At 37.3% G+C, this 26,607-nt stretch overlaps 1 protein-coding gene across 3 annotated transcripts in view; it reads right to left on the reverse strand.

Annotated features, from left to right (window-relative positions):
• The window catches only part of ash2l (ash2 like, histone lysine methyltransferase complex subunit), a 32,821-nt gene that overhangs the window by 1,421 nt on the left and 4,793 nt on the right, over positions 1-26,607 (reverse strand). The window contains exons 2-18 of one of the 3 annotated variants that reach the window (XM_079805085.1): positions 26,242-26,422; positions 24,426-24,574; positions 23,664-23,730; positions 20,437-20,582; positions 20,263-20,351; positions 14,210-14,304; positions 14,029-14,124; positions 13,851-13,946; positions 11,623-11,698; positions 11,508-11,543; positions 10,921-11,023; positions 7,604-7,821; positions 7,360-7,527; positions 6,740-6,933; positions 6,532-6,624; positions 6,349-6,447; positions 2,169-2,228 (exon numbers count right to left, since the gene is read on the reverse strand). In XM_079805085.1, the coding sequence (XP_079661211.1) occupies positions 2,169-2,228; positions 6,349-6,447; positions 6,532-6,624; positions 6,740-6,933; positions 7,360-7,527; positions 7,604-7,821; positions 10,921-11,023; positions 11,508-11,543; positions 11,623-11,698; positions 13,851-13,946; positions 14,029-14,124; positions 14,210-14,304; positions 20,263-20,351; positions 20,437-20,582; positions 23,664-23,730; positions 24,426-24,472 (1,683 nt within the window). In that variant the 5' untranslated portion in view covers positions 24,473-24,574; positions 26,242-26,422. Of the gene's footprint in view, positions 1-2,168; positions 2,229-6,348; positions 6,448-6,531; positions 6,625-6,739; positions 6,934-7,359; positions 7,528-7,603; positions 7,822-10,920; positions 11,024-11,507; positions 11,544-11,622; positions 11,699-13,850; positions 13,947-14,028; positions 14,125-14,209; positions 14,305-20,262; positions 20,352-20,436; positions 20,583-23,663; positions 23,731-24,425; positions 24,968-26,241; positions 26,423-26,607 lie in introns of those variants that run through there. The other 2 variants (XM_079805086.1, XM_079805087.1) reach the window with 2 other exon arrangements.

Raw genomic sequence — 26,607 nt, forward strand, 5'->3', positions numbered from 1 at the left:
ATATATATATATATATATATATATATATACACACACATATATACATACATACCACACACACAGAGTTATTCTAGTGAACAAAAACTAAACCCAGGAAAAAAAAATGCTACATAAAATATTAAACAAAAAACAAGCTCATTTTATTTCCGCTAGTTGCTAAAGCAGTAATTCAAATAAATTATGAACACATGCAAAAACAAAGAGAGAACCAACAAGATATTAATAACTGATTATGTTGTAGTCAATGTGAGCTTTTCCTGTGAGTTTTTGTTTTACTATGAATTTTTTTCCATAGTAAAATAAAACCTGCAGCTGTAGTTTAAATAATAATTTTGTCAGATAAACACCTTAACCAAGTTTAGTGTTTTGTCTTCCCTCATATTTAAAAAATATTAAATATTTTCCAAATATTTTGATGGTTTAATCAAACAAGTTGTAAGGTCATTAAACAAATATCTCCTCCGCACATCACTTTTGGCCACTACTGTATAATCTGTAAAATTCAAATGAAAAACCAAAAACACAGCAATAAAACTATATTATTAAAAAAACCTATAACTATAAAATGTTTAAATAGTATTTCAATGATACTAAAATATCACTGCATATAAGCCAAAACAAAAACAAATGCCGTTCCCAGACAGTTCCAAGGAGAAACACACTTCCCTAGAATGTCATTGAATGCATTAACACTACGTCATCTGCAGTATTCATGTCTTCTCTAGAATTAAAGGGCCAAAGGCGTTAATAATAAGGTGTAGTATAGAGTCCACCTGCTTTCCATCATACAATGCATCTCTGTCTCAGTTTAAAATAAACCATTATTGTGGTATTGCAATGACTTACTGCACTGTCAACAAAATAATATAGTGCCCCTATTCTGCCATTTTAAAGTTTCCTAATTTAGTTTTGGAGGTCTCCAACAACAGGTTTACATGCATCAAAGGTCAAAAAATGTTTCATTTTCTCATAATATCCATTGCACATCACCATAATATTTAATGATTCTCAAACGACTCGATGGATGAATCAGTCCCTCCTTTCAGCGAGCATGCTCTGCTCTGATTGGTCAGATGGCACAGTCTGTTGTGATTGGTCTACCGCGTGTATTTCGGAAACAAACGGCCATTACCATAACTGATCTTCCGCTCCATCTGGAGGCTTCCTAAAACTCAGGGATTGTACACACTGTAAAGACAGTAACGATGACGTCGATTTTACACCAATCCAAGCGCGAGTCCGAACCGATGATGAAACATTGGAAGAACTAGTTATTCATCCCGAACCTTGAGCAGGACGTTTCTCAGTCATGCTACTCAGTTTGAGGTTCATTATGAGATGTTTCAACTGTAATTCCTCACCATTAGCATTAACAAGTGTGCATCCATCAACAAACCTGTGTGTGTGTGTGTGTGTGTTTCTAATTTATTGCGGTGCACATGCGGGAACTGTATCAATAACAGCGCATACGTTAGCCTGATGTAATATTTGCAAAATAAATCTTGCTCCATCCTTTAGCTCTACTCAAAGTAGTAAGAATGACAGATAATCTGCATTAATAGACTAGTGTTGTCAAAAGTACCGACTGCGATACCATCGTCAAGCTCGACAAACATGCCAGTCAGAGGTGTTTACGATTCCAGCTCAACAGCGATCAAAGCGTCACATTTTTTAAATTTCAGTACCGACTTGGTATCGCGGTCGGTACTTTTGACAACACTATAACAGACACAGTTTTAGGTAATACTGCAGCCCACTGCTGATATACTGTAGTATTTCAGTTAGACAGTAATAACGCGAGTTAGCCAGAGACCTACACAATAGGAAACACAATGCGTGCACAATAAGTGGATATGCTAATATGCTAATGTTTTGTCTTGACGTCACAACGAAACGGCTTGCAATTTGTTTAATTGACTCAGAGTCGACTCTTACTTTTGAGAGACAATAACTCTGCACTTTCAGATTTAAAACTTTGCAGGATGTTTTCATTCACTTAGAACTGTTACACACTACATGAAATGACATTTTCAAAGATCCATAATAGGGGCACTTTAACTTAACTCTGAGCACGAATAGAAAAATGTCTTTATTTGGGCAATTACCTGTAGGAATATATCAATCAGTACTAATAGGAAAAGTATTGTGATATGTGATTTCATACTTACTGGCTGATACGTGATGTCTTTTGGTGGGTATTTAAAGTGTGGTCCGAAATTAACAGACACCTGGAGAGAGGAAACAGCATTAACGATTGTATGGGCCCATTGGCTTTGGTTCATAGATGTGTTTCACACTCCTTTCAATTGCATCATCTCAACTCTTTCATATGGCACCATCTAGTGTATTTACAGAGTAACTAATGACAGTTTTGGACTGGAGGAAACTTCAAATCAGAACAAGGACATGAACTGTGATGCAGTGAAAATGATTCACCCACAGACAGAGTTATTGATAGACAGATAGCACAAATTTGCATGTATACTCCTGTTTAAAAGATTTGGGACAGTAAGATTAAAAAAAAAAAAAAAATTATAATATAATATATACACCGATCAGACATAACATTATGACAACCTTCCTAATATTGTGTTGGTCCTGCTTTTGCTGCCAAAACAGCCCTGATCCATCGAGGCATGGACTCCACTAGACCCCTGAAGGTGTGCTGTGGTATCTGGCACCAAGATGTTAGCAGCAAATCCTTTAAGTCCTGTAAGTTGTGAGGTGGGGCCGGACTTGTTTGTTCAGCACATCCCACAGATGCTCGATTTGATTGAGATCTGGGGAATTTGGAGGGTAAGTCAACACTTCAAACTCATTGTGCTCCTCAAACCATTCCTGAACCATTTTTGTTTTGTGGCGGCACATTATCTGCTGAAAGAGCCACAGCCACCAGGGAATACCGTTTCCATGAAAGGGTGTATGGTCTGCAACAATGTTTAGGTAGGTGGGACGTGTCAAAGTAACATCCACATGAATGGCAGGACCCAAGGTTTCCCAGCAGAACATTGCCAAAAGCATCACTGCCTCCGCCGGCTTGCCTTCTTCCCATAGTGCATCCTGGTGCCATGTGTTCCCCAGGTAAGCGACACACATGCACCCGGCCATCCACGTGATGTAAAAGAAAACGTGATTCATCAGACCAGGCCACCTTCTTCCATTGCTCCGTGGTCCAGTTCTGATGCTCACGTGCCACTGTTAGTGCTTTAGGCGGTGGACAGGGGTCGGCATGGGCACCCTGACCGGTCTGCGGCTATGCCGCCCCATACACAGCACACTGTGATGCTCTGTGTATTCTGACACCTTTCTATCAGAACCAGCATTCACTTCTTTAATTTGAGCTCCAGTAGCTCGTCTGTTTGATCGGACCACACGGGCCAGCCTTCGCTTTCCACGTGCATCAATGAGCCTTGGCCGCCCATGACCCTGTCGCCGGTTCTCCACTGTTCCTTCCTTGGAGCACTTTTGATAGAGACCGACCACTGCAGACCGGGAACACCCCACAAGAGCTGCAGTTCTGGAGATGCTCTGACCCAGTCGTCTAGCCATCACAATTTGGCCCTTGTCAAACTCGCTCAATCCTTACGCTTTACCTGCTTCTAACACATCAACTCTGAGGACAAAATGTGCACTTGCTGCCTAATATATCCCACCCACTAACAGGTGCCGTGATGAAGAGATAATCAGTGTTATTCACTTAATAATTTTGTACATTTATTTAGCACTTTTCTGGGTACTCAAAGCGCTTTACATATAGAAGGGTGGAATCTCTTCAACCACCACCAATATTCAGCATCCACCTGGATGATGCGACGGCAGCCATATTGCGCCAGAACGCTCACCACACACCAGCTTATTGTGGAGAGGAGACCGCGTGATGAAGCCATTTCATATATGGGGATGATTAGGAGGCCATGATGGACAGAGGCCAATGGGCAAATTTGGCCAGGATGCCGGGGTTACACCCCAAATCTTTATCGAAGGACATCCTGGGATTTTTAATGACCACAGAGGGTCAGGACCTCGGTTTAACATCTCATCCGAAGGATGGGCGTGACACTATGACATCTAACCTGTCATAATGTTATGCCTTAAATATGCATTAAATTGATCATAAGTGACAGTAAATTTATAATTTCAAAAAGATACAAAAGATTCCATATTTCAATAAAATGCTGTTCTTTAGAACTTTCCATTTAAAGAATCCTGAAAAAATCAGTCTCCACAAAAATATGTAGCAGCACAACTGTCTTAAACATTGATGATAATCAAAAATGTTTCTTGAGCAGCAAATCAGCATTTACATTTACATTTACATTTAGTCATTTAGCAGACGCTTTTATCCAAAGCGACTTACAAATGAGAGCAAAAGAAGCAACTAGAACAGTCAAGGGCAACAGTATGCAAGTGCTGTAACAAGTCTCAGTTAATCTAGCTCAGAACAGGACAGTTTTTTTTTTTTTTTTTTTTTTTTTTTAAATAAATTGGACAGACAGAAAATGAATAGAATGATAAGTGCTATTCTTGATTGGTCAGGTGCTGCTGGAAGAGATGGGTCTTTAGGCGTTTTTTGAAAATGGCTACAGACTCGGCGGCTCGAATTGAGATAGGCAGGTCATTCCACCAGGTGGGAACAGCCCAGGAAAAGCTCCGTGAGAGCGATTTCATGCCTCTCTGGTATGGCACCACAAGGCGTCGTTCACTAGCAGAACGTAAGTTCCTGGAGGGTGTGTAAGTCTGAACAAGCGAGTTTAGGTATATTGGTGCAGAGCCAGTGGTTGCTTTGAAGGCGAGCACCAGTGCCTTGAATTTGATGCGAGCAGCTATTGGCAGCCAGTGCAGACTGATGAAGAGAGGTGTGACGTGCGCTCTCTTCGGCTCATTAAAGACCAACCTCGCCGCTGCATTCTGGATCAGTTGCAAGGGTTTGATAGTGCATGCCGGAAGGCCCGCTAGAAGAGCATTACAGTAGTCCAGTCTGGAGAGAACAAGAGCTTGGACCAGTAGTTGTGTGGCATGCTCTGATAGGAAGGGTCTAATCTTCCTAATGTTGTATAATGCAAATCTACAGGATCGGGTTGTTGCAGTAATGTGGTCAGTGAATTTTAGTTGATCATCAATCACAACTCCAAGGTTCCTGGCTGTCCTGGACGGAGTTATGGTTGATGAACCTAGCTGAATGGAGAGATGGTGGTGAAGTGCTGGGTTGTCAGAGACAACAAGAAGTTCTGTCTTTGCAAGGTTAAGTTGAAGGTGATGTTCCTTCATCCAGGCTGAGATGTCTGTTAGGCAGGCAGCGATACGAACACCAACCGATGGATCATCTGGTTGAAATGAGAAGTAGAGTTGAGTGTCGTCGGCATAGCAGTGATAGGAAAAGCCATGTCTCTGAATGACCGATCCCAGTGATGACATGTAGATGGAGAAGAGAAGTGGTCCAAGCACTGAGCCCTGGGGTACTCCAGTGGCTAGATGATGTGATTTAGACACTTCACCTCTCCATGACACCCTGAAGGACCTACCTGAGAGGTAAGACTTGACCCACTGGAGAGCAGTTCCTGAGATGCCCATCTTCATGAGAGTTGACAGGAGGATCTGGTGGTTAACAGTGTCAAAAGCAGCAGACAAATCCAGTAAGGATTTGTAAGAGTAAGAATCCAGCATATTAGAATGATTTCTGAAGGATCGTGTGACACTGAAAACTGGAGTAATGATGCTGAAAATTCAGCTTTGATCACAGGAATACATTACATTTTAAAATATATTCACATAGAAAACCGTTACAAATTGTAACAATATTTCCAAATATTTGTTTTTACTGTATTTTTGATCAAATAAACACAGGTTTAGAAAGCAGAAGAGACTTTCAAAAACAATTAAAATTCTTACCGACCCCAAACTTGTGGTGAATGAATATAATATGCAACACAGTGAATTAAAGAGTTTCTTTCCTGCTGCATATAAACGAAGAATATCTGATTTTGTTTGCCTTGATTTACTCCCACAAAAGAGAAAATCTGACTTTTAGGGTACGTTTACACGACAACAATGTACTAAAAACTGAAAAGTTTTGCATACAGACGCATACATGCAATATCTCTTGCATACATGACACTGTCATAACGATCCCTGTGCACATGGATCCACAAAAACGACTGAAAACTCTGTATTATGCATGCCAGGCCAGTAGTTGGCGATGTAAGAAATACTACACGTCTGAACATATACATTCTACTGAGCGGTGAATACAAACGATCAAGATAAAGGTCAATAATGCGCCTCTGCTGGTCGTAGTAATGGTGCAGTAAATCTACACTTTGTGTAAACGGCCAGATTGTTTTTCCATACCGTGCAGCTCTTGTAGAGGGATATGGCGGGGTAGTACATCCCCTCAAACAGATTCTCATAGGCCACACCTTGATTCACTCCGTTCTTGAAAAATATCATCTGAAAACAAAAATATGAGACATCAGTGAAGACATCATAATGCAATATTTTGAATGCATGAATGCAATGCAATGAAACACTCACTCGGCTGATACTGGTGGGTTTTAAACTCTTCTCGGCCTTGTCCACGTAATCTTTCTCTTCAAAGTACAAGTAGCTTTTGAATTTGATCAGCGCCTTTAAAGAGAATCCACAATATTAGCACTTATAAAAGAGACATGAACTAAAAGTAAAAATCATACCATGTTTAAATAAAATAAGTAAAAGAACAAACTATTAAATGTGTTCATACCTTGTCCTTGTATGTGTCAGGCAGAGCCTTGGCGGTTTCGGTCTCGTCTGGAAGCTCAATGAAAAAGCCCAAGATGTCGCCCTGCCCGTAGCTGTCAGAGTAATGCTTTCCTATGGACTGATGGAAGCGTGTTCCTTTCTTACTGCGCCAAGAGTAGCTGAACTTATCATAACCCAGGGGAGCTTGAAGGTTTCCTGGAATAAAAGACATAAGATGAACACCGTAAATACACAGAGGAACATCAATTCAAAATTGCATTGTTGAGAGAGAGAGAAAAAAAAAATTCACATTCACAATAATTCCCCTCACACCACAACAAATTGTTTAAATTAAATGGTACAGAAAAAAACAAGTACTTTAATTATAAAAAAAAAACATTTATTATAAACACCAAGCCTAAAAACTGAAACTACCAGAATGTGGGAATGCACTTTAGTAATAAACTTGGTCTCAAGAATACTGCAAAAGTTTGAAATAATTAAGATTTTTTTTATGTTTTTGAAAGCAATCTCTACTGCCCACCACAGCTGCATTTATTTGACAATATAGTATATCTTCGAGAAAATACGGAAAGCTTCAGTAACTGTTAGCAGGCTGATCAGTGTTGTTAAAGTACAGACCTAAAGGCTGAGACCAGCCCAGTCGAGCCGCAGTGTCTGGAGGCATCTCGTCCACAGTGACCTCAAAATACCACGAGCCCTTTCTGACCCCATGAGACGCACGAACCATCGAGTAGCCCTTCTCCCCGGTCACCGTCAAGCGGTCATCTGAAATCTTTAGCTGTGGAGCTGAAACAGTGAAAAAGATAGTTAACCATTGTGCACAAGGTTTATTTTGATTGGATGTTCTGGATGACACGCGTACCTCTGTCATGCAGTGCCAGCAGGACTCTCTCATACAGACACGCGCGGTACAGGTCTCCAGGGATCGGCTTCCCGGCCCAGCAGTCCAGCTCCAGTTTTTCCGGGTCAGGAGCGTGGGGATCCGGCTCAGCTAGGATGTAACGATAACCGTCCTTATTGAAGGGGTGCTCAAGAGGGTAACCATGAGGTGGCAGGCGCTGCGCTGAGAACAGCGGGTCACTAAAACAGAGTAAAACAAATTATCTGTAATCGCATATTAATTATATTAATATTATTTTATAATAATTTCGCATTGAATCTCCAAATTAATGTAGAAACAACATAAAGACAGTATATTCTAAATATGTGTTCAACAGCATCTTTTTACTAAACACTATAAACTAAGTCTCTATTAAATCTGCAATATGTAACATCTTTTCAGTAAAATACCCAAAAACCACCGCCAGTGTTATATATTTTGCTCAGTTGAGTACTGACAATATCTCAAATGTTTCCAACTATTTGTAAATCGTGAGAAATTGCTATTTTAACCGAGGAACCGGAACGTGTGAGGAAGTCGCCTGTCGATGGCATCATATCTGCGTTCCCCTCAGTTTCCGTTTTTATTCTGCAGAAAGACTTTACTCTCACTGCAGTGTGAAAAAGTGTCATAGCAGCCGGCAAGCGAACGCACAGAGTAACGTCATAACATCATTTTCAACACACTCTGATGTGTCTAATATGATAAACAGAGCTGCGTTACCTCACACTCATGACCGGAAAAGCGGAAATGGCGCCGGCGACTGTGGCATAATAAAAGTCCCGCTGCTCGCGAGGCGTATGTTGTGTTCATCTTATTAACAATCGCTCCAGCGGCCTTGCTCAGCTCCACAACACTTGCTTCAGCTTCAGACTACAGTAACTTTAATAATTGCATCCATGAACATGATTTCTGCCCTTTTTTTTTACATTTAATAGGTTTACAACTTTTAATTTAAGCGAACTTAAATCAATCTTCACATAAACTTATAAACTGAATATAGATGAATCCTTATTAAAGCTACTCAAGTTATTCAGCCAAGAGCAGTGAGTGATTTTCTCGTTCTTTGATTAACATTAACTTGCTGGAACGTTTGCGTCCAGCATGTGTCCTGCCCAGCCCTAGCACATTATTTTGCTTATGTTATTTTATGTTTGTTTTCTTGAGTTAAAATAAATGTTTTGCTATGAATGGACGTCTGGTCTCCTCTTTGTTGCAGCCTGAGAGCCGGCTGTAACACGACACAGACAGCAGCAGGTTTATTAGGCTGCGGTCACTTTAAGGGCCTGATGTACATTTGATAGGCATCTTATTTTCTCACCTATATAAATTCATTTAATACTTTTTAACTCATTTAAGAGTGTGCTTATGAGAATACTCACCAAAAACAGGCCTTTTGACAATTTTGTTTTTTTTCTCCCGTGAAAGGGAACTCGATGAGGTGTTGGCGTGCTGTCTGAAGCGTTTTTCTGCATGCACGTTTTGGGTCTTTGTTCACAGACAGTGCGCCACTAGCGATTTGAGTTATTTTTTGTGTCTTATCAAGCGTGATCATATTAGGAGAACCGATACTTCGGTACCAAGTCGGTATCAACATTTTAAAATTCTGACAGTAGTTTTTCTACAGTACCGTAAGTACCGATGGTACCGGACATTTATGCACTTTAGCATGTAGGTAGAACCCAAACAGATTATCAGAGCAAATCAGTAATTAAATCAGTTATTTAAAAAAATTACTGAGACGTAATTTCACAAACAGTGTTAGTGATTCAGCATTAACTCTATGAATGGCTTCATAGTATTCACATTGCTTTTGCTCTGCAAGCGAGATCCCAATTCAAGCCTTTAGCGCACATCATTTTATATCATGGCAGTTTATAAATTCAAGCGATTTTAAACTATAAAGTAGTTGCGTGCTCTTCGAGAGACGGTCTTCAGTCAGTGCTCACCCAAAACGCGCACATGTATAGCTGCCTCTCACGCAAGTGTCAGATTTCCACGGATTATTAGCGTTCATAACCGTTCAAATCACGTTCCAATACACACACAGTTATGTCAAAATACCTGTCTTGGCGAATATTCACGTTGGTTATGTGAATCTTAACAGCATATTGTCTCCATTTATTATGTCTTAGTGATAGCCGCCTTTAAAACCTGCTACTGTCTACTAGTGTCAGTCTTAACCTTAAATAAGGATTAGTCTATTTTTTAACTTATACAATTATGACTATTCAGAGTTATTTTATATTAGATTATTAAATTTCTGTGGTACACCTATTTTTACTTGAATACTACTGTTAGACCTACCTGAAAAATATATACAGCATTGTTTAATTTGTATCTTTATTCTATTGTATTTATTTATGCTACTGCCTCCAATGTGGTCATTCTTGTTTAATTACTGAATATTGCAACTTTACCTTATAAAATCACAAATACATTGAGTGAGCAAACAGTTTGGTGAGATAATTGTAATTTCTTTTTTTAAATATCTATATAAAAAGGTAATGTTCAAGTATTATTAATTGTTTTACTGTGGTATCGACTTTGGTATCGAGTACCGTGTACTTTTGGTGGTATCAGTACCGACTACTAGATTTTTGATATTGTGACATCTCTAGATCATATACTGTAATGCTAGCCAAAGGATGCTGGGAAAAAATGGATGCTGCATTAATTGCGTTTATTTTTTTAACACATTCATTTTGACAGCCCTAATTTAGAGTTATAATACCCATTCAAAGTTAAAAACACATACCAGATGAAAAACCCGATAATGAGACATTCATGTATTGTTTCGAATATTTTAAAAATATGTTTCAATGCTTTAAATATTTTTTACATTTAAATTTAAATTGTTAGTTGGTTTTTTACCCGTTTTTGTTTGTTACCCGTTGAAGAAAAAGGCTTTGGTTCATGTTTTCAACCCATTTTAAATGTGTAAGAAAAGAATAATTAAATGATGAAACGGAAGCAGCGACAGATCTTTTCTTCCATATTGGGACGTATATCCGATTGAAACAAAATTATTGCAAAAGAAAAAGAAATGTAGGGCAGAAACGTTCCATCAGCTGATGCTTGGATTTTGAAAAATGTGGGCGTAGGACTAAAAAATTTATGTGAGATTGCAGTCGATTGTAGAGGGAAATAAATGATTGGAGATAATTTCCACTGGAAGATCCAGTGACATTACGATGAAACATTACAGGGTCAAACAGAAATCATGCATTGTGATTTCTGTGAAATTTCTGATTGTGAAATCATGCAATCATGATCAATAACTGTGCTTGTTGTTGTACCTGCGGGTTCTCTTGGCCGCTCCAGCAGCGGCTCCATCCTGTTGCTGCTGTTGTTTGCGCTTGGCTCCTCTGCCTTTTCCTGTCGCAGCTGGAGGAAGCCCACCTGTGACACATCCATACCAGAGTCTCTGTTCAAAAACTGATGATGCAGAATCAACCTCAGCCTAATTCACATGCTCTGATCATCCAAAGATAACTTAAAGCCCAAACCCAAATGCTTGCAGCAGTTTACAGACAGAGCAGCCCGGCTGAGTGTTGATCGGGTATTGAGTTCAATCTAATGGCCACAGCGTTTGACAAACACAACGATAAAGTGTGAAAGCAATTTGCTTCAGTGACAGTCCATTCATATGTGCCAAAAGCCATGACGGTTAGATTTCACTGTCTAACAGGGAAGAGAGGGGGCACAAGCACACAGAAACATGAATTAGTGCCGACATCAGGCTGCAGATTGAGGGGATGTGCCCAAAAGGAGCAAGCAAGTCAACCAAGAGCGCAAAGATCAATGCAAAGCCAGGGGAAGTTACAGGAGCACCAAACATCAGCCTTCGACTTCAAAAGCCACACGAAAACCGATCCATATTCACCTGAAAAACTTGATCCACCTGGAATACAACGCACAGCTTTAAAGGAACTCCCTCAGCATTGGAATCAAATATGCAACTTTAATCATTTCTAGAGTTTAGAGCTGTCTTGTCTTACCGTTCAACCCTCCAGCACCTGTGATGGTTGTCATCTGCTTCTGGTTGTCATATGACGGCCCAATATTGCCCAGATCCTGATCAATACAAATACAGAACATATAACAAACTCCAATGATCAAAGTTGTTTAAAGATTAGTAAAACGAAAAACTGGGTATGTCATGGGGTTTAACGGTACACATATTCATATCGAACCGTTTCGGTACAGGGCTTTCGGTACAGTGCACGTGTGTACCGAACGGTACAAATACAATCTTTAACAGTTCACAGTCGGCTTGTTTTAAGCGCGGAACACACTTCAATCCTAGTTCCCACACGAAAATATTAAGTATTCAGTCCATTTTATCACGAAATTCAAACGATAAATGCCAATTTGACGCTCTTTAATGTGACGTGTCTGATCACTGTGAGCGCACTCATCTGTGAACGTGATTGATCATCTCTTCCTAAAGAATAAACATAAATTAATACCTTAAGGTATGTTGAGGATACATTACAACTTACTGACGAATCATATGCGGTGTAATCGCTCAATCAGTGTTTCAACTGCGGAAAGGTTCAATAAAACAGCTTGAGAACAATGTCACGTAGCATCACATTTCCCTCAGGCAGTCATTCAGTGTCCACAGCTGTTAGTTCACCAGAGAAATCAACTCTTTCACCAAATATATGACCTATATTAGCCTATATTTGAATTATATTCTACTGAATCTGTTAGTGATGTCTTGATTATTTAACGTATGTTTAAATTAGTGGTGGGCATAGATAATTTTTTTTATCTAGATTAATCTCTCTGTAATCTTGGAATTAATCTAGATTAAAATGGCTCATTTGAATTCTGCAAAGGCATTCAGAATATGTGTGCTCGTAAGTGATCGTTTGTCTTTTTGTAGTTTGAATAATAAATAACTTCTGTCCCTTTAAGACCTGACGCACACATGGATCCCAAACACTGTTCCTGTGAGCTGGTTACGACTGTGTTTACGTTAAAACTCACCAAGATGGGCATTGAGACATTTTTGAGTGTATTTGACCATTAATAAGATGGAAAAAGGAGCTCATTTTTGCACTTGTATGTCAGAGGCGCCTTTATTACGGTATGTGTGTGTGCGCTTCAGATGCGAGTGCGAAATCTGCGGGAATTAACGTTATGTGCAACCCCGCGCGAAATTCAGACCAGTCACACCAATACTAACACGTGAGGAGGCGGGTGCGTGTCAACTCGCTGTTGGTCGGAGAGGAGAGCGCAGCTGATATTGATGCTGTAGAAAATGAGTATTGTATCGTTTCAGATATTTCAGTATCGATACATATCGAAATATGGATATTTAAGTAGGCATACACACAGGTTCGAAGACTCGTTCTCTCGCCCCTACAGTGCAATTCAGCTAGGTATACATCCGCGCTAAAATATCAAGGTGAAAGTCATCATAGCTTGCATAGTATAGACCCAGCTCCCAACCCAACTTTGAGAATAGATTAACGGCAATATTTTTTTTATCGCCCAATAAGAGTCTCACGTTAACGCAGCACGTTAACAGCCCACCACTAGTTTAAATAAATCTGTCATGAAAATGACAGACACTGTGTATAAATGATTATATTTCAACAACGAATTGGAGAAAAAAAACAATTTTATAATTAGATTTAGAAGTTATTGCAAAAACGTATGTGAAGTTTACATGTTTGCATACAATGTGTTATTTGAGTGTTGATTATATCTAAACATAAATAGCAACTGAATTTAGGCTAAGAGTTTGGGCTCTGTTGTATTATAGTAATGTGCAAGTATGGGCTCCCTATATAGTTTACAGCATTATCTTTAAGAAACTTTTAGTTATAATTGAATTCCTTTAAGCACAATTTTTTCAGTAAATCACTGTTTAATAAAAAAATAAATAAAAAGCAATTGTTACACCCCTAGTATGTTAGTATGCATTCTGTATGAAATTAGTTTTATTTTCCCAAATACTGTAATGAAAATGTTTGCATTGAATTAATTCAAATAATTTGCCATTATGATCAATTAGATTTTTTGAAATTCTTAATTTTACATTTTAGAAAACTGAATGGGGGCAAAAGTCGTGAAAAACACATTTAACCATACTTATCCAGACCTAGAAACTATTCAAATCCAATTCCATACTTTTCCAAATTGCGTAGCAACAATGATAATGACAGCACTCTGTCTATAAAGTAAGAAAACACTTTTGTATTATGGGTCGCACCTGGTCGAGCAAACCAAATTTGGGATAGTCCTCTTCAGGGTCTTTGCTGCCGGGGTCTGGATGTTCTTTCACCAGGAAAACATCACGCTCTTTACTCTGAGTCCAAACAACACAAGTCAGCCTTTACCACATTACAGACATAAATAAATCAAAAATGAAGAACATAACAATTACTCACCATAGTCTTGACAATATTATTTGGCCATGTCAGTTTGCCAGGCCTCTGACGGGTCGTCATACACTCCCAGTATTTATCAATGAAAGGTATGATGTCCTTTACAAGAAAACAAACAACACCACTGAAGCCACAATACAAAAGACATGGCACTACAATCAGTTACCTTCAGCTGAAAGCATACCTTATCTTTAGAGAACATTGTTTTGGGATGTTCCTCTTGAGTTCTGGACCTCCATGTCAGATTTGCCAAAGCGGTGAGACACATCTCCTTCAAATCTGTGGATATAAAACCATTTCACAATAAAAAAGATAGGGAAAAACATTTTCTGAATGTAATACTGATGTACTTTACTACACAATACCTATTATAGCCTAATATATCTAATATATTATGCACCGGTCGACCAGCCATCTATGTTTTTTTTTATTTTGTCCAATCTCTGTTCTGGACTTGGACACAAACTGCATAGCAATTATTTCTCAAAATGTAACACAGGCCAGAGACGGGACACACTGAAGACGGACGCGGAGAGGAGAGCACATGCGCACCAGAAGAGAAAACACTGTACCAGGCACAGAAAGCTCACTGTTCACGATGATCAAAATAGAGGAAGAAGAATATAAATATTGAATTGGGGGTGGGGATTTATATAAATGTGTCTCTGAAGGGAACTGACTGTCTTCAGAATAGTTTTGATGGCATTTATCCATTCCTCTTACCTCCATATTAGGGATGGGCGTATCCATATGAAGTATCGATATATAGATACTGATGTGAGCATCAAAAAGTATCGATACTCAAATAAAAATATTGATACTAAGGTGTTTTTTAATTTATTTGATTTATTGCATACAATACAAATAACCTATGTTACCAAATAGTTGTGTAGTATAGGACTAATTTCCTGCTCATCTGAACCATGATCTGAATGCTGCAAGACAGAACCAGTCAATCACAGAGACAGCGTTCGCTCACTGATGACACTGTATAAAAACAGAGCTGCGTTTCCCAAAACTATCATAAGAAACCATTTATGCTTTTGGAAACGCAGCCCGGAACAATACTCATCAGAAGACAAAAAAACATGTTTGAGTTATTTCCCAATAAACAAATAGAAATTGTAGCTTACATAGTGCAATTAAACTCTTTACATTTAATGTTAAAAGCTGATATTGATCATGTTCTATTCTGCAATTAATGTTAATATAAATCATGTCAGAATAAAAAGGTTGCATTTTATAGGTGCAACATCCTGTCACTCGCAGTCCCTTATGAAAATGAACCATGGTTTATTTTTTACTACAGTGACCGTAGTTCAACTATTTGTACATTTCCATGTTTACCACTACAAGTAAACATATTTTAACCATGTGCAAACAAAAATATGACCTAATAAATTACAATTAAGGCATATTGAAAGTTAAAATACCTTTCAAATATAATGTTAAGTGGGTATCTTTCCCCATTTTACTCATAGTAATTTTAATAAATTTAATAACATAAAAGTTCAGTTTAGAAGTATCGAATTGATATCGGTGATACTGGCCTTGAAAGTATCAGTATCGTATCGAAAACAAAATAAGTGGCATCGCCCATCCCTACTCCATATAAAGTAGTGTTTTTTTTAAGCACAGCGCTGCTTTGTGTACAGTGACAACCAAGGAAATATATATACACGCACAATATATATGTATATCTCTGCTGTTCCATAAGTGTAGGAGATATCATTGTCAACCAGTTGAGATTTTGGACTGTGACATTTCTGTGCTGCACGGTCATGAAAGCTTATTGTTTGCATGCATTTAAGCAATCCGATTTAAAAACAACTTATTCTAAATTGTTAAAGCGCAGTTTGCCATGAAAGTCAGCTCATTTCAGTATATGCACGCGCTGTCAGAGAGACTGTTTCTCAGCGCTGTCTGAGAGATGCATGACATGAAGCCGCTGCTCAGTGCATGTGAGTATCGAGTCCTTTTTGCCGCCTAATTGGGCTTGAACGGTTAAATACACATACTTATGTGTCAAAGTGACCATGCATTTGCATTTATGTCATAAGTGAACATAAACAGTTAAGAAAACATAGAAGTATATTGGATCCGTGTAGTCGCTCTTTGGGCCCTATTTTAACAATCTGAGGGAATGGTCTGAAGCCAGGGTATATACAGAACTTCTTAAGTTGAATTTAATACCTTTTACTACCTTTTTTAATACCTTAAAAATATTTTTTAATACCAGCGCGACTTCAAGCTGCAACTATAGTAGTATAAATGAAAAACCTTTCCAAATGGAATAACATATTGCATCACAATGTAACGAGGTCATTATAACTTAACATCCACTGCCCACAGAGATGAGAATAGAAATAAAGACAGAAGAGGAAGGAGACATCTTCTTCATAGTTTGTGCAGTGTACAGAGGGAAACGAGAGCAATTTTCACGGCGCAATATAGATTTTTTTTCTTTTTCGTTTTAAATCATGAAGGCGAGTCAGTGGATATCACACAAAAACGCAATGTGCGCGAAAGTCGGTGAAGTCTCAAACCTAGTCAACTATTCACTACAGAAAGTGAAAGTAAAATCTGACAAGCTTTTGGCGCATATTCTCACAGAGACAAGAGATATCTCGTTATTTATATAAATGTGCTTTAACATATGCTGATAACGTATACCCTATAACTGTCTGAATTTATATTCTTAATATTTCTCTTGTGGCCCATATTGTGAAACAAATTAGAAGAGAAGTATAGGCCCATTTCGTGTTAAACAAGTTGTTTTTGAAATAAAGCTACTCTTACTTTCTGATAATACTGATATTATTGTAGTGTTCTGACATATTATAGACTGATAATCATTTTAATTATAGGGATATAATTCCTTGTTTAATTGGGCAAAATGTATTTAAATAATGAGGAGTAAGCTAATCTATCTATTCTTTTATTATGCAGCGTCGGTTATGCATTGATGCATTATGAAATTATCACGGGGGCAAATTAAATGTAATATCAATTTAATAATAAAAGTAGGCCTACCCTAATAATAATAATAATAATCATTTATATACATAAATTGTAAATGCTAAATCCTCTTGATATCGATAGCTGATGCATTTGATAGGCTATCTCTCTGTTATAGGTTTTTCGCGCATATTTCACTCGTATAGTGAGCAATCGCGCTCGACGATCCGAGCCATGGTGTGAGCACATAAACCGTGAGGTTTTGGCTTTACATCGCATGCGATCTACTCATACAGTGTGAGTAGGTAACCTTGCTGAAATCGCACAGTGTATGCCCAGCTTTAAGCAACTTGCATATATCGAAACAGCTCTTCAATGCCATCGCTCAAATATAAAGAGTGGTGTTTAGTCGCAATGTAGTGGTGGTGATAGGGCATAGCGTCTGCTGTCTGACGTCTGTCACGCACCTGTTGATGAAGCTGCTAGGACTACCGTTAGGCTAATGCTGACTGCAGTGGTTTGAATCGGAAGAGCAGTCGGGGGTTGAAGGCAAAGCAGTGGAGGTTGAGGTCGTTGATGCATCCGTAATGCAGAACATTGATATGGGAAGCTGCTCGCTCGCTACGTCCGCGCATCCTAGCTTGGTGGCTGCTATATGATTACATATGCGATTTGACGCCATTCACCCCCACCTAGGTTATATTAATTGTCTTCTTGCAAACGTGGCAATAAGCCTCGCGGCTGTTGCAAACTACTGGCCTAAGCCAGTCTTTAAATCATTAGTCCTCCAGCCAGAGGTCCGAAAACTTGCATTTCCCCATGCTTTACTTACTGCTCGCGTACATGCTTGGCAGCAAGCCAGCCGGGTAGCCAATTTGTTTCAGCGCGCGCGCGAATGAACACCACCTCATATGATATCGCGCAGGTCCTACTCCCAACATATAAATAAATCCACGCGAATTTTAGAAAAAAAAAGGCCTGTACTTAACACAAATTGAAAATTTATCTAAAAAAATTGGGCTCGAAAATTTAATACCTCGTCAGATGACGTTTACTACTTTTTAATGCCCTTAATTTTGGCTAATTTCATTTACTACCTTTTACAACCCCGCGGACACCCTGGAAGCGTATGGCGCAGGTGCACTTAGGCCGTATATGAACACACTTCTGCTAGTTTAACGACGAAAAAAAGAGGTCAACTCGCCCAGCGCATGGTCTAAAAGGGTTGTAGCTAGTCTCTTAAGGGTCATGGGTGTGTTTTGGGCATAACGTGCAATAAACCAATCAGAGTCTCATCTCCCATTCCCTTTAAAAGCCAGTTGCGCTCACGCCATGGAGGATTCACTATTTAAATGGTGGGATTTGCAAGCGGAAAAAATGACCGCTTCTGCTGAGAGGAATCCTTTTATTTAGAATATTTAAAAATGTGTGTGTGTTGCTGCGCATCCCTGTGTGTGTAATAATCAGAGTGTATGGCGTTGTGCACCGCCTATAGGCTCATATTACTAACACACCCTTTAAATAATATAAAAAATACTGCGCTATTGACTTTAAAGCAGGTTTTTGTTGGACAATCGTTTTCAGTTCCTCAAAATAGCAACACGCCAACAATGTGCCTGTACACAGACCAGCACGCCCATGGGCGAACAGATGGCACGAGTGCATTTGCTATTTAAACAACGTGGCGCTGGACGTGAAAGTGATAACTGCGTCGGGCTGAAACTAGCAAAAAACACTTGCGTTACGCCTGGCCCGGGTGTATGAAAGGGCCCTTAAAGCAAAATGTAGTGCTCTTGACTAAATCACTTTTGTAACTTTAATCAGAATAAATGTATATTTGCTGTGAAGACTATGCAGTGTTTTTTATACATTTGATTACTTTATACAATTTATGTAGGCTAGTATTTCTTATTTCTAGTACTTGAAGTGTTTGAGGCAGGTCTATTTCATTTGTGTCTTTGTTCTACTGTAGTTTGTTTTCTACATGCAATTAGTGTCTTTGTTCTTTCTTTATCACTGTTAACTTGTCTTCAGTACGCCTGAGAATACTTATAGGCTAGTATTAGTTTGTGATATTGAAGAATTATGAAATTTCAATGGTATCAAAAAATTTGATATCATAAAAACCTTATTTCAAGCAAAAATAAATATCATGACATATCATTATCATGAAATAAAATTACTCATATCGTGATATGAGATTTCGGTCATATACCCCTTACATAAGCACCACCGATTGTCAGGGAGGGATTTTGCACCTACAGTCAGTCTGCTGTTTTTGTTTTGTGCAGGTGTGTCTTATGTAGCATAATTTCACAAATCTAAAGTCAGACTATTCTGTTTTTACTTTAAATTTTGAAATTATACAATTTAATTTAAATAAAAAAAACAACTGCTCATGCTACATGTGCAAAGCATCTTTATTTGGATCGTGATTAAAATGCAGTGGTTGCCTCTCATTTCAAATGGCTAGAGGTCAGTTTTGTGTAAGGCCAGGTTGGCCTGTAATTAGGGGTGTAACGATTCATCTACTGCATCGATGTATCGATTTATATTCCTATGATCCAACTATATCGATCTGTGCTCGGCAAGTTGGCCTTCCAGACGACATATATCGTTTTAAAAGGTAATCAATAACGCATTGGATTTAAAGCACGTCAGACTTTATATGGATGTTTTTCTAAGCACTTTTAATGATAAAAGCGTTAAACGTTACTCGATTCAGTCTGCCTATCTGTGACGTCATCGCCACACGCCAGCAGCAGCGCAAAGAAAACAAAACATAGCATGGCGGAGGATCATTTGCCATTAATTGTTGTTTACTTGTTTGTTTATATCCATAATTAATTGATACCAGATTCCCTTACAAGAAACAACAGGAATCTAGGAAACTTCCCCTGCACTGACCAGTATACAGGTATTTATTTCAGTCACACTGGTTGAATTTTTGGCTAAAAAGTTACTGAATCGATTTCAAGTCATGAATGAACCAATATCGTCTTTAAATCGTATCGACAACCTCAAATCGTGATACGAATCGAATCGTTTTTAAAACGAATCGTTACACCCCTACCTGTAGTAGAGCAAATAAACAACATTAAATCACCTTCGCAACTCTAAATCTAAATCAGCAACCGGTATCAGAATCTCCCCATTTTCTTGTAAAAAATTGGATTCGGAATCGGCCACGAAAAATCATGATCGGTGCATCCCTAGTATCAATTAACAGCAGCATGCAACAGTGATCACTAATTCAACAAGTCAAACAGATCCACTCACTTGCTTGTTTCCTCAAAAAGTACGTGTTCCCACTGTGGTGACACACGTTGCAGTGAAACACATAATTGGTCATGAACGGCAGGCAAGTTCTGCAGGAATGAGAAAACACAGCGTGAGTACATGCATGTGGGACAGCCGTCCATCTAAGTCAGGAGATAACAGAGACCAACGCACGCCGTGTCAATGCTGAAGGTGTCTGCTGTAAACCACTTCATGCACAGCGCACACTGCAGCTCCACATCCCCCAGCTGACGGCCGCTCTCATCGTCTCCAGAGCCCGTCTGTGCGTCCGCCGCCTCAGAACTGTCACCCGCCGTGTCCTGAGGACCCAAACAGACACAATGTTATGTTGGAAACATGCTTGTCACCATGAAACAGCAGATTCTTTAGCCATTTGACTTCTGTAATGTGACTTGATTGCACTGACACTATTGGATGAGAACTCAACTGAGCTGACGATGCATCACTGATTTATACAGAGCCGCTTTAAAGCTGAATTGAACTCAATGGAATTGAATTGATCGATTAAGAAGCAGTGTTGTTGTCAAACCAAAAATGATTCAGACACCAGATATAATTTATTTCCTAGTGTGTGCACTGTGCAGGACGCTTTAGTTCCTTTATGTAAGTGAGGAGAGCAAAATAAAGCAAACTGAGACATATTATACCCAAAAATTCTTCATACAGTGACTACCAGTAAAATTTATAATAATTTGGGGCCAAAATGATTCAGACACTTTGACCTGACCATGTTTTGCTGAAGTGTTTTTGCTAATGTGACCTTTGACACCACAGACTGAACAAAGTTAAGCATTGCTTGGTCATTGGTTGAGCTAAATTGGTATTATCTAATGGTGTACTTAAATTAAACAGCTGATTGGTTGATTGGAATCCCTTAAATCCCTTTCTATCAAAGTTATCTGACACATTATCAAGATTAATTTGTACTGACCGTTTAACTCAGAGTTCTTGTCGTATTTTATTACCATTTTCTAAACTATAGCGAATAAACTATGATAATGTGAGAACATGTTGAAGGTTCTGAAGACATTTTGGTTTGACTGTATATATAATATTATATATATATGGGTCAATGACATGAGAAAAATATATATTTTTTATTATAAAAAAATAAATAATTTTAAGCAAAACTGCATTTAAAATGCATTTTTATTTTAAAAACAATGTATGGTGTTGATTCATATTGGTTTTACAGCTTTTAAGACAGCCTTAATTCATTATTAAACAAGATTTCTGATTTTACCACCCAAAAGATGTCCGGTGGTGCGACCATATATTCATTTAAAATAATATACATAAACAATATAAATATGAATCATTGTAAAATGCACATCACATGGTAAATTCCCTTTCCCTTTTCTATGTATTGCCCTTTTAGTCCAGTTTATATAAACGGACACTTTTCTATGTGTTCAGAAGAGAATTTTCCATAAGGAGTTATGTTTTTTTAATTTTTTTATTTGTATACATTATATAATGGTTTACATGTATATTTCTTACTTCATTTTGCAATTGCAGTGTATGCAAATTGTATGCAAATTATTATTTATATATAAATACACACACAAGCATGTATATATTTAAGAAAAAAATATTATTTTTATATATAAAACATTTATATTTATATATATTATAGATTATATAAATGTATATACAGTATATACATGCAAATATTTCTTAAATATATACATGAATGTGTGTATTTATATATAAATAATAATTAACAGAGTACACACACATATATTATGTAAACACAAACTTTTATTTTGGAAGCGATTAATCGCGATTAATCTTTTGACAGCCCTAATATATATATATATATATATATATATATAAGGGATGCCACAATTCTCAATATAATATTGAACCGTTCGGTACAGCATTCACGGTTCAATACGCGCTTGTGAATTGCGGGGGGTTTTTTTCGGTTTCACATTTAATTAATTATTTTTATTTCTCTCTGAATTGGCTCTGTTTGTGTGCCCATGAGTCTACGTGCTGATATGAGCAAATATCCAATAAATATACATTAAAGTTAGGGGTGTTTAGCCACGATTGCAATGCTGATCACACTTTAACAGAGCGGTGAAGTGAGGAATCACGAAAGTTCATTATTTGCCGGTTAAACATTTCATTTGCATGCTTATGCACATTTTTAACATGGCCTTTTCCAAGCGCGCGCACTAAACGCCTGTCAAACACATGATTACCGGACTAAGTAGTCTAATACTGTCAAATACACACAAGGTTTACATAAACACAGTCGGTTATGTCTAAAGTGAAAGTAAAATCGGCATGTGTCTGTATATTAGATGTGTGCAGGTCTTAAATTGACAGCAGCGCAGCCTAGTGAACACGCTGCCGCTTGTCCTTAAAGGGACAGTTCACCTCTAAAATTATGTCATTATTTACTCTAATATTGTTCCAAACCTGTATTCATTTCTCCTGTTGAACACAGACAGTTGAATACCAGACAGTTGATGGTAGCCATTGACTTCCATATTATTATTTCCTACAATGGGGACCAGCAACTGTTTGGTTTCCAACATTCTTCAAAATATATTTTCCAACAGAAGAAAGAACTTTATTCAGGTTTAAAAATTGAACGCGAGTAATAGATGACAATTTTCATTTTTGAGTGAACTATCCCTTTAATGTTAATAAAACAACAAAACACAAAGAGAAAATCACTCACTGCTCTTGACTGAAAAACTTTAATAGCTTTAAAAAGAATCAATGTATATTTTATAGTGAAGTCTATGTAGCGTTTTATTTTTACATTTATTCATTCAATCTCATACTTAAATGCTGCTGTACTGCTCTGAGCTGCCAGTGTAAATCTTTATATATATTTATTTTATATTATACAATACACTAGGAATGTGTACAAGGGTTTTGAAGTAAAGTTAAGTATTTTAAAATAAATAAAGATAGAGTATTGCAATAACAAAAATAGAATTTTTTTTCTCCTTAATCTCTTTCTGTTCCTGTCGCCTAAGAATAGAATAGCAAAAAACTGATGTGACTAGAAAAGCGAACCGAAAACCATAGTTAAAAAAACGAGGTATGTATTGAACCACGGACTAACTGTATTGTTGCATCTCTAATTATATATATATAACAAAAGCCCATAAACTATGACTAAAACTAAAAAAAATTTATGAAAACTAAAAATATAAAAATAAAGGCCAATTAAAAATATTAATAAATACTATAATAGTAAATAAATAATACTAAAATAACAGTTAAGATGATAAACAATGTGTGAAATAACAAATCATTCACAATAAGAGAAGGAATGTGTAAAAAAACAAAACCAAAAAAAACTATATTTAATTTCTTATGTTGACTTTCAGATGCTCATGAGTCAAACACAATACCATAGTATCTTTTCCACTGGACGACTCCGTCTCCATGTTTGTGGTCAGATCTCCAAATGAAGAATCGCTGCAAAAACACACATATGTGAGAATAAGAACAATAAAAACTGTCATAACTGATGAGTAACACTCATATAATAAACATAACTCATTAACACATCACATTTACATATCAACACCACTGACCTCTAAATAAACATTATTTATCATACAGTTAATTCATCAGCAACTATTCATGATTATACAGCTCTGATGAGTGACAGCAAGCAAATCACAAGGTTGGAGATTATATATATGAATTAATTATATATATATATATATATATATATATATATATATATATATATATATATATATATATATATATATATATATATATATATATATATATATATATATATATATATATAGGAATCAATGAAATAAGTAAAAGAGTAACGAATGTTTTGTTTTGGCAAGGACCTTTAGGTAAATAAGGAAATATCATGTTTATGTACAGTACGATATCTCAGTATGTTCATTAAACGTCAATTTAATACAAATTAAAGATCACAGGGGACGAAAAGTAAATAAATGAGATGAAACGCCGTGAAAACACTGACCGTCTTCACTATAACACTTGACTCGAGTGCTGCTGTGGTGTTTATGCGTTAAAAAGCGGCATTTATATCACAGTTGTGCAACATAGTGCATCTGTTAATGTGTTTAATTACTGAATATCAGTGTTTTCGTTAAATAAAGTGTATTTTTATTGGTTCTCACCCGTCTGCTGTGTCTCTCTCAGTCACAGAACGCGCCTCTGCGGCCATCTTTCAAATGACGGCCAGCGACTCAAATCTCGCGATGACACAGCGGCTTCATCGCTGCCGTGCTGTCCGTGATTCAGCCCGTGGTCACGCGCACACTGACACCTGTCGGGAAACTGATGAATTACTGTGGAACTGTAGAAAGCAGTTTAGTATAGTCTGTTAAAAGACTTTTTCATTTTTGAACTGTGTTGTTTGTCTTTTAGTGTTATTTATTTAATTATTTATTTGTGTTTTGTATTGTAAATATTTTTATTATTATTTTAAACAAACATTTTAAACAAGCAACAGGATAATTCATGTTAACAATCTGTTAAAACCTGCTAATTCATGCTAGCAAAATGATAATTAATGCTAGCAAAATGCCAAATTATGATAGCAACATGGTACGTAATGCTAGCACAGTGCTAAATCATGGTAACAACATGCTAATTCACGCTAGCAAAATGATAATTAATGCTAGCAAAGTGTGTTAAATCATGTTAACATAATGCTAACTAATGCTAGCACCGTGCTAAATCATGGTAACAACATGCTAATTCACGCTAGCAAAATTATAATTAATGCTAACAAAGTGATAAATCAAATTACAGCCGGGTCATAGATAACTCCTTAGTGCCTGCGTGGATCATGGCGTGGATCGCTCGAATGAGGAATCTATGTATACATATCTATGACTCGGCTGAAATTTTGACCTCACACATGGGAAGTGATGGCAGTCTGCAGAGCTGAAGTTCGTCTGATATGAGGTGATATATTTGCATAAATACAGCTCGATTTCTCTCAGAAACCGATCGTTTGGTGTCTTAAGACATCAATGTGTCGTCACGAGCCACAGGGTTTAATTTGAAGTTGTCTGTGCATGTTTTTTTTACTCTAATAGAATTAGACCCCATTGACAAGCATTATATGAGGGACACACAGCAACGGTTGGAGTTAAAAATCTTCATTTGTGTTCTACTGAAGAAACGAAGACACCTACATCTTGGATGCCTTAAGGGTAAGCAGAAAAACATCAAATTTTCGTTTTTGGGTGAACTATCCCTTTAAAACATGCTTGCAAAATGCTAATGCATGTTAACAATGTGCTAAACAATGTTAACAAGGTGTTAAAACATGTTAACAACATGCTAATTAATACTAGCAATTTGTTAAATCATGTTAACAACATGCAAAAAAATGCTAACGATGTGTTAAATCATGATAGCAACATACTAACAACATTTCAATAATGCAAACAACCTGTTAATCATGTTAACTACATGCTTATCATGTTAACAAAATGCTAAAAATGTGGTAAAACATGCTAGCAAAGTGTTAAAACGTGCTAACAAAAAGGATAATTAATGCCAGCAAAGTGCTAACTCGTGTTAGCAGAAGTGTTCAAACATGCTAGTAAGGTGTTAAAAGATAACAACATGACAATTAATGCTTTACTTTCTCTGAGTAAAAGCTTTAAGCTGTTTTAAGTTATTTTAAACTTTCAGACCTGGCTTTGTCAAGCCAACATCAAAAGTTTGTCATCAAACTTTACTCATCCAGTTCATTTAATTATTCATTTGGGGGTTTTTTTTATTGTAAAGATTTTTTTATCATTTTATTTAGCGTATAAAGTGTATTAAGTGTTTAACAAAATGTCTTCCTGTATGGACAGATGCTTGGACGTGATGCAAACAAACCATTTCCACAAATCAAAGTGTCTCTTTCTTTCAAAACACAGTGGACATCAAATCCATCGTAAACTTGTAAAACACGGTTTAAACATCTATTACCACTAAAACGTCCTTTTGTTCCCCTGAAACTGCAGGACAGTAATGCGACGGACTGTTGTTAGGCAGAGAGGCCAGACGCCCGCGGAGAGAATTGCCTTGTTGATGGGATGTAAAAGAGGATTGTTCAATATATGCTGGTCTCTCTGTCCGTCTCACTGATGTATTGTTGGCCATCTGTGACCTGCAGACAGAATAAGACCTCACATGCTTATTCTGAATCAACACACTCAAAATACAATCACAATGTGATTGTCACAATGTGATTGTCACCACTATCATGGTCAAAATTAATATATATATATATATATATATATATATATATATATATATATATATATATATATATATATATATATATATATATAT

This window comes from Gobio gobio, assembly GCF_949357685.1.
Source record: "Gobio gobio genome assembly, chromosome: 22".
NCBI lineage: Eukaryota > Metazoa > Chordata > Actinopteri > Cypriniformes > Gobionidae > Gobio > Gobio gobio.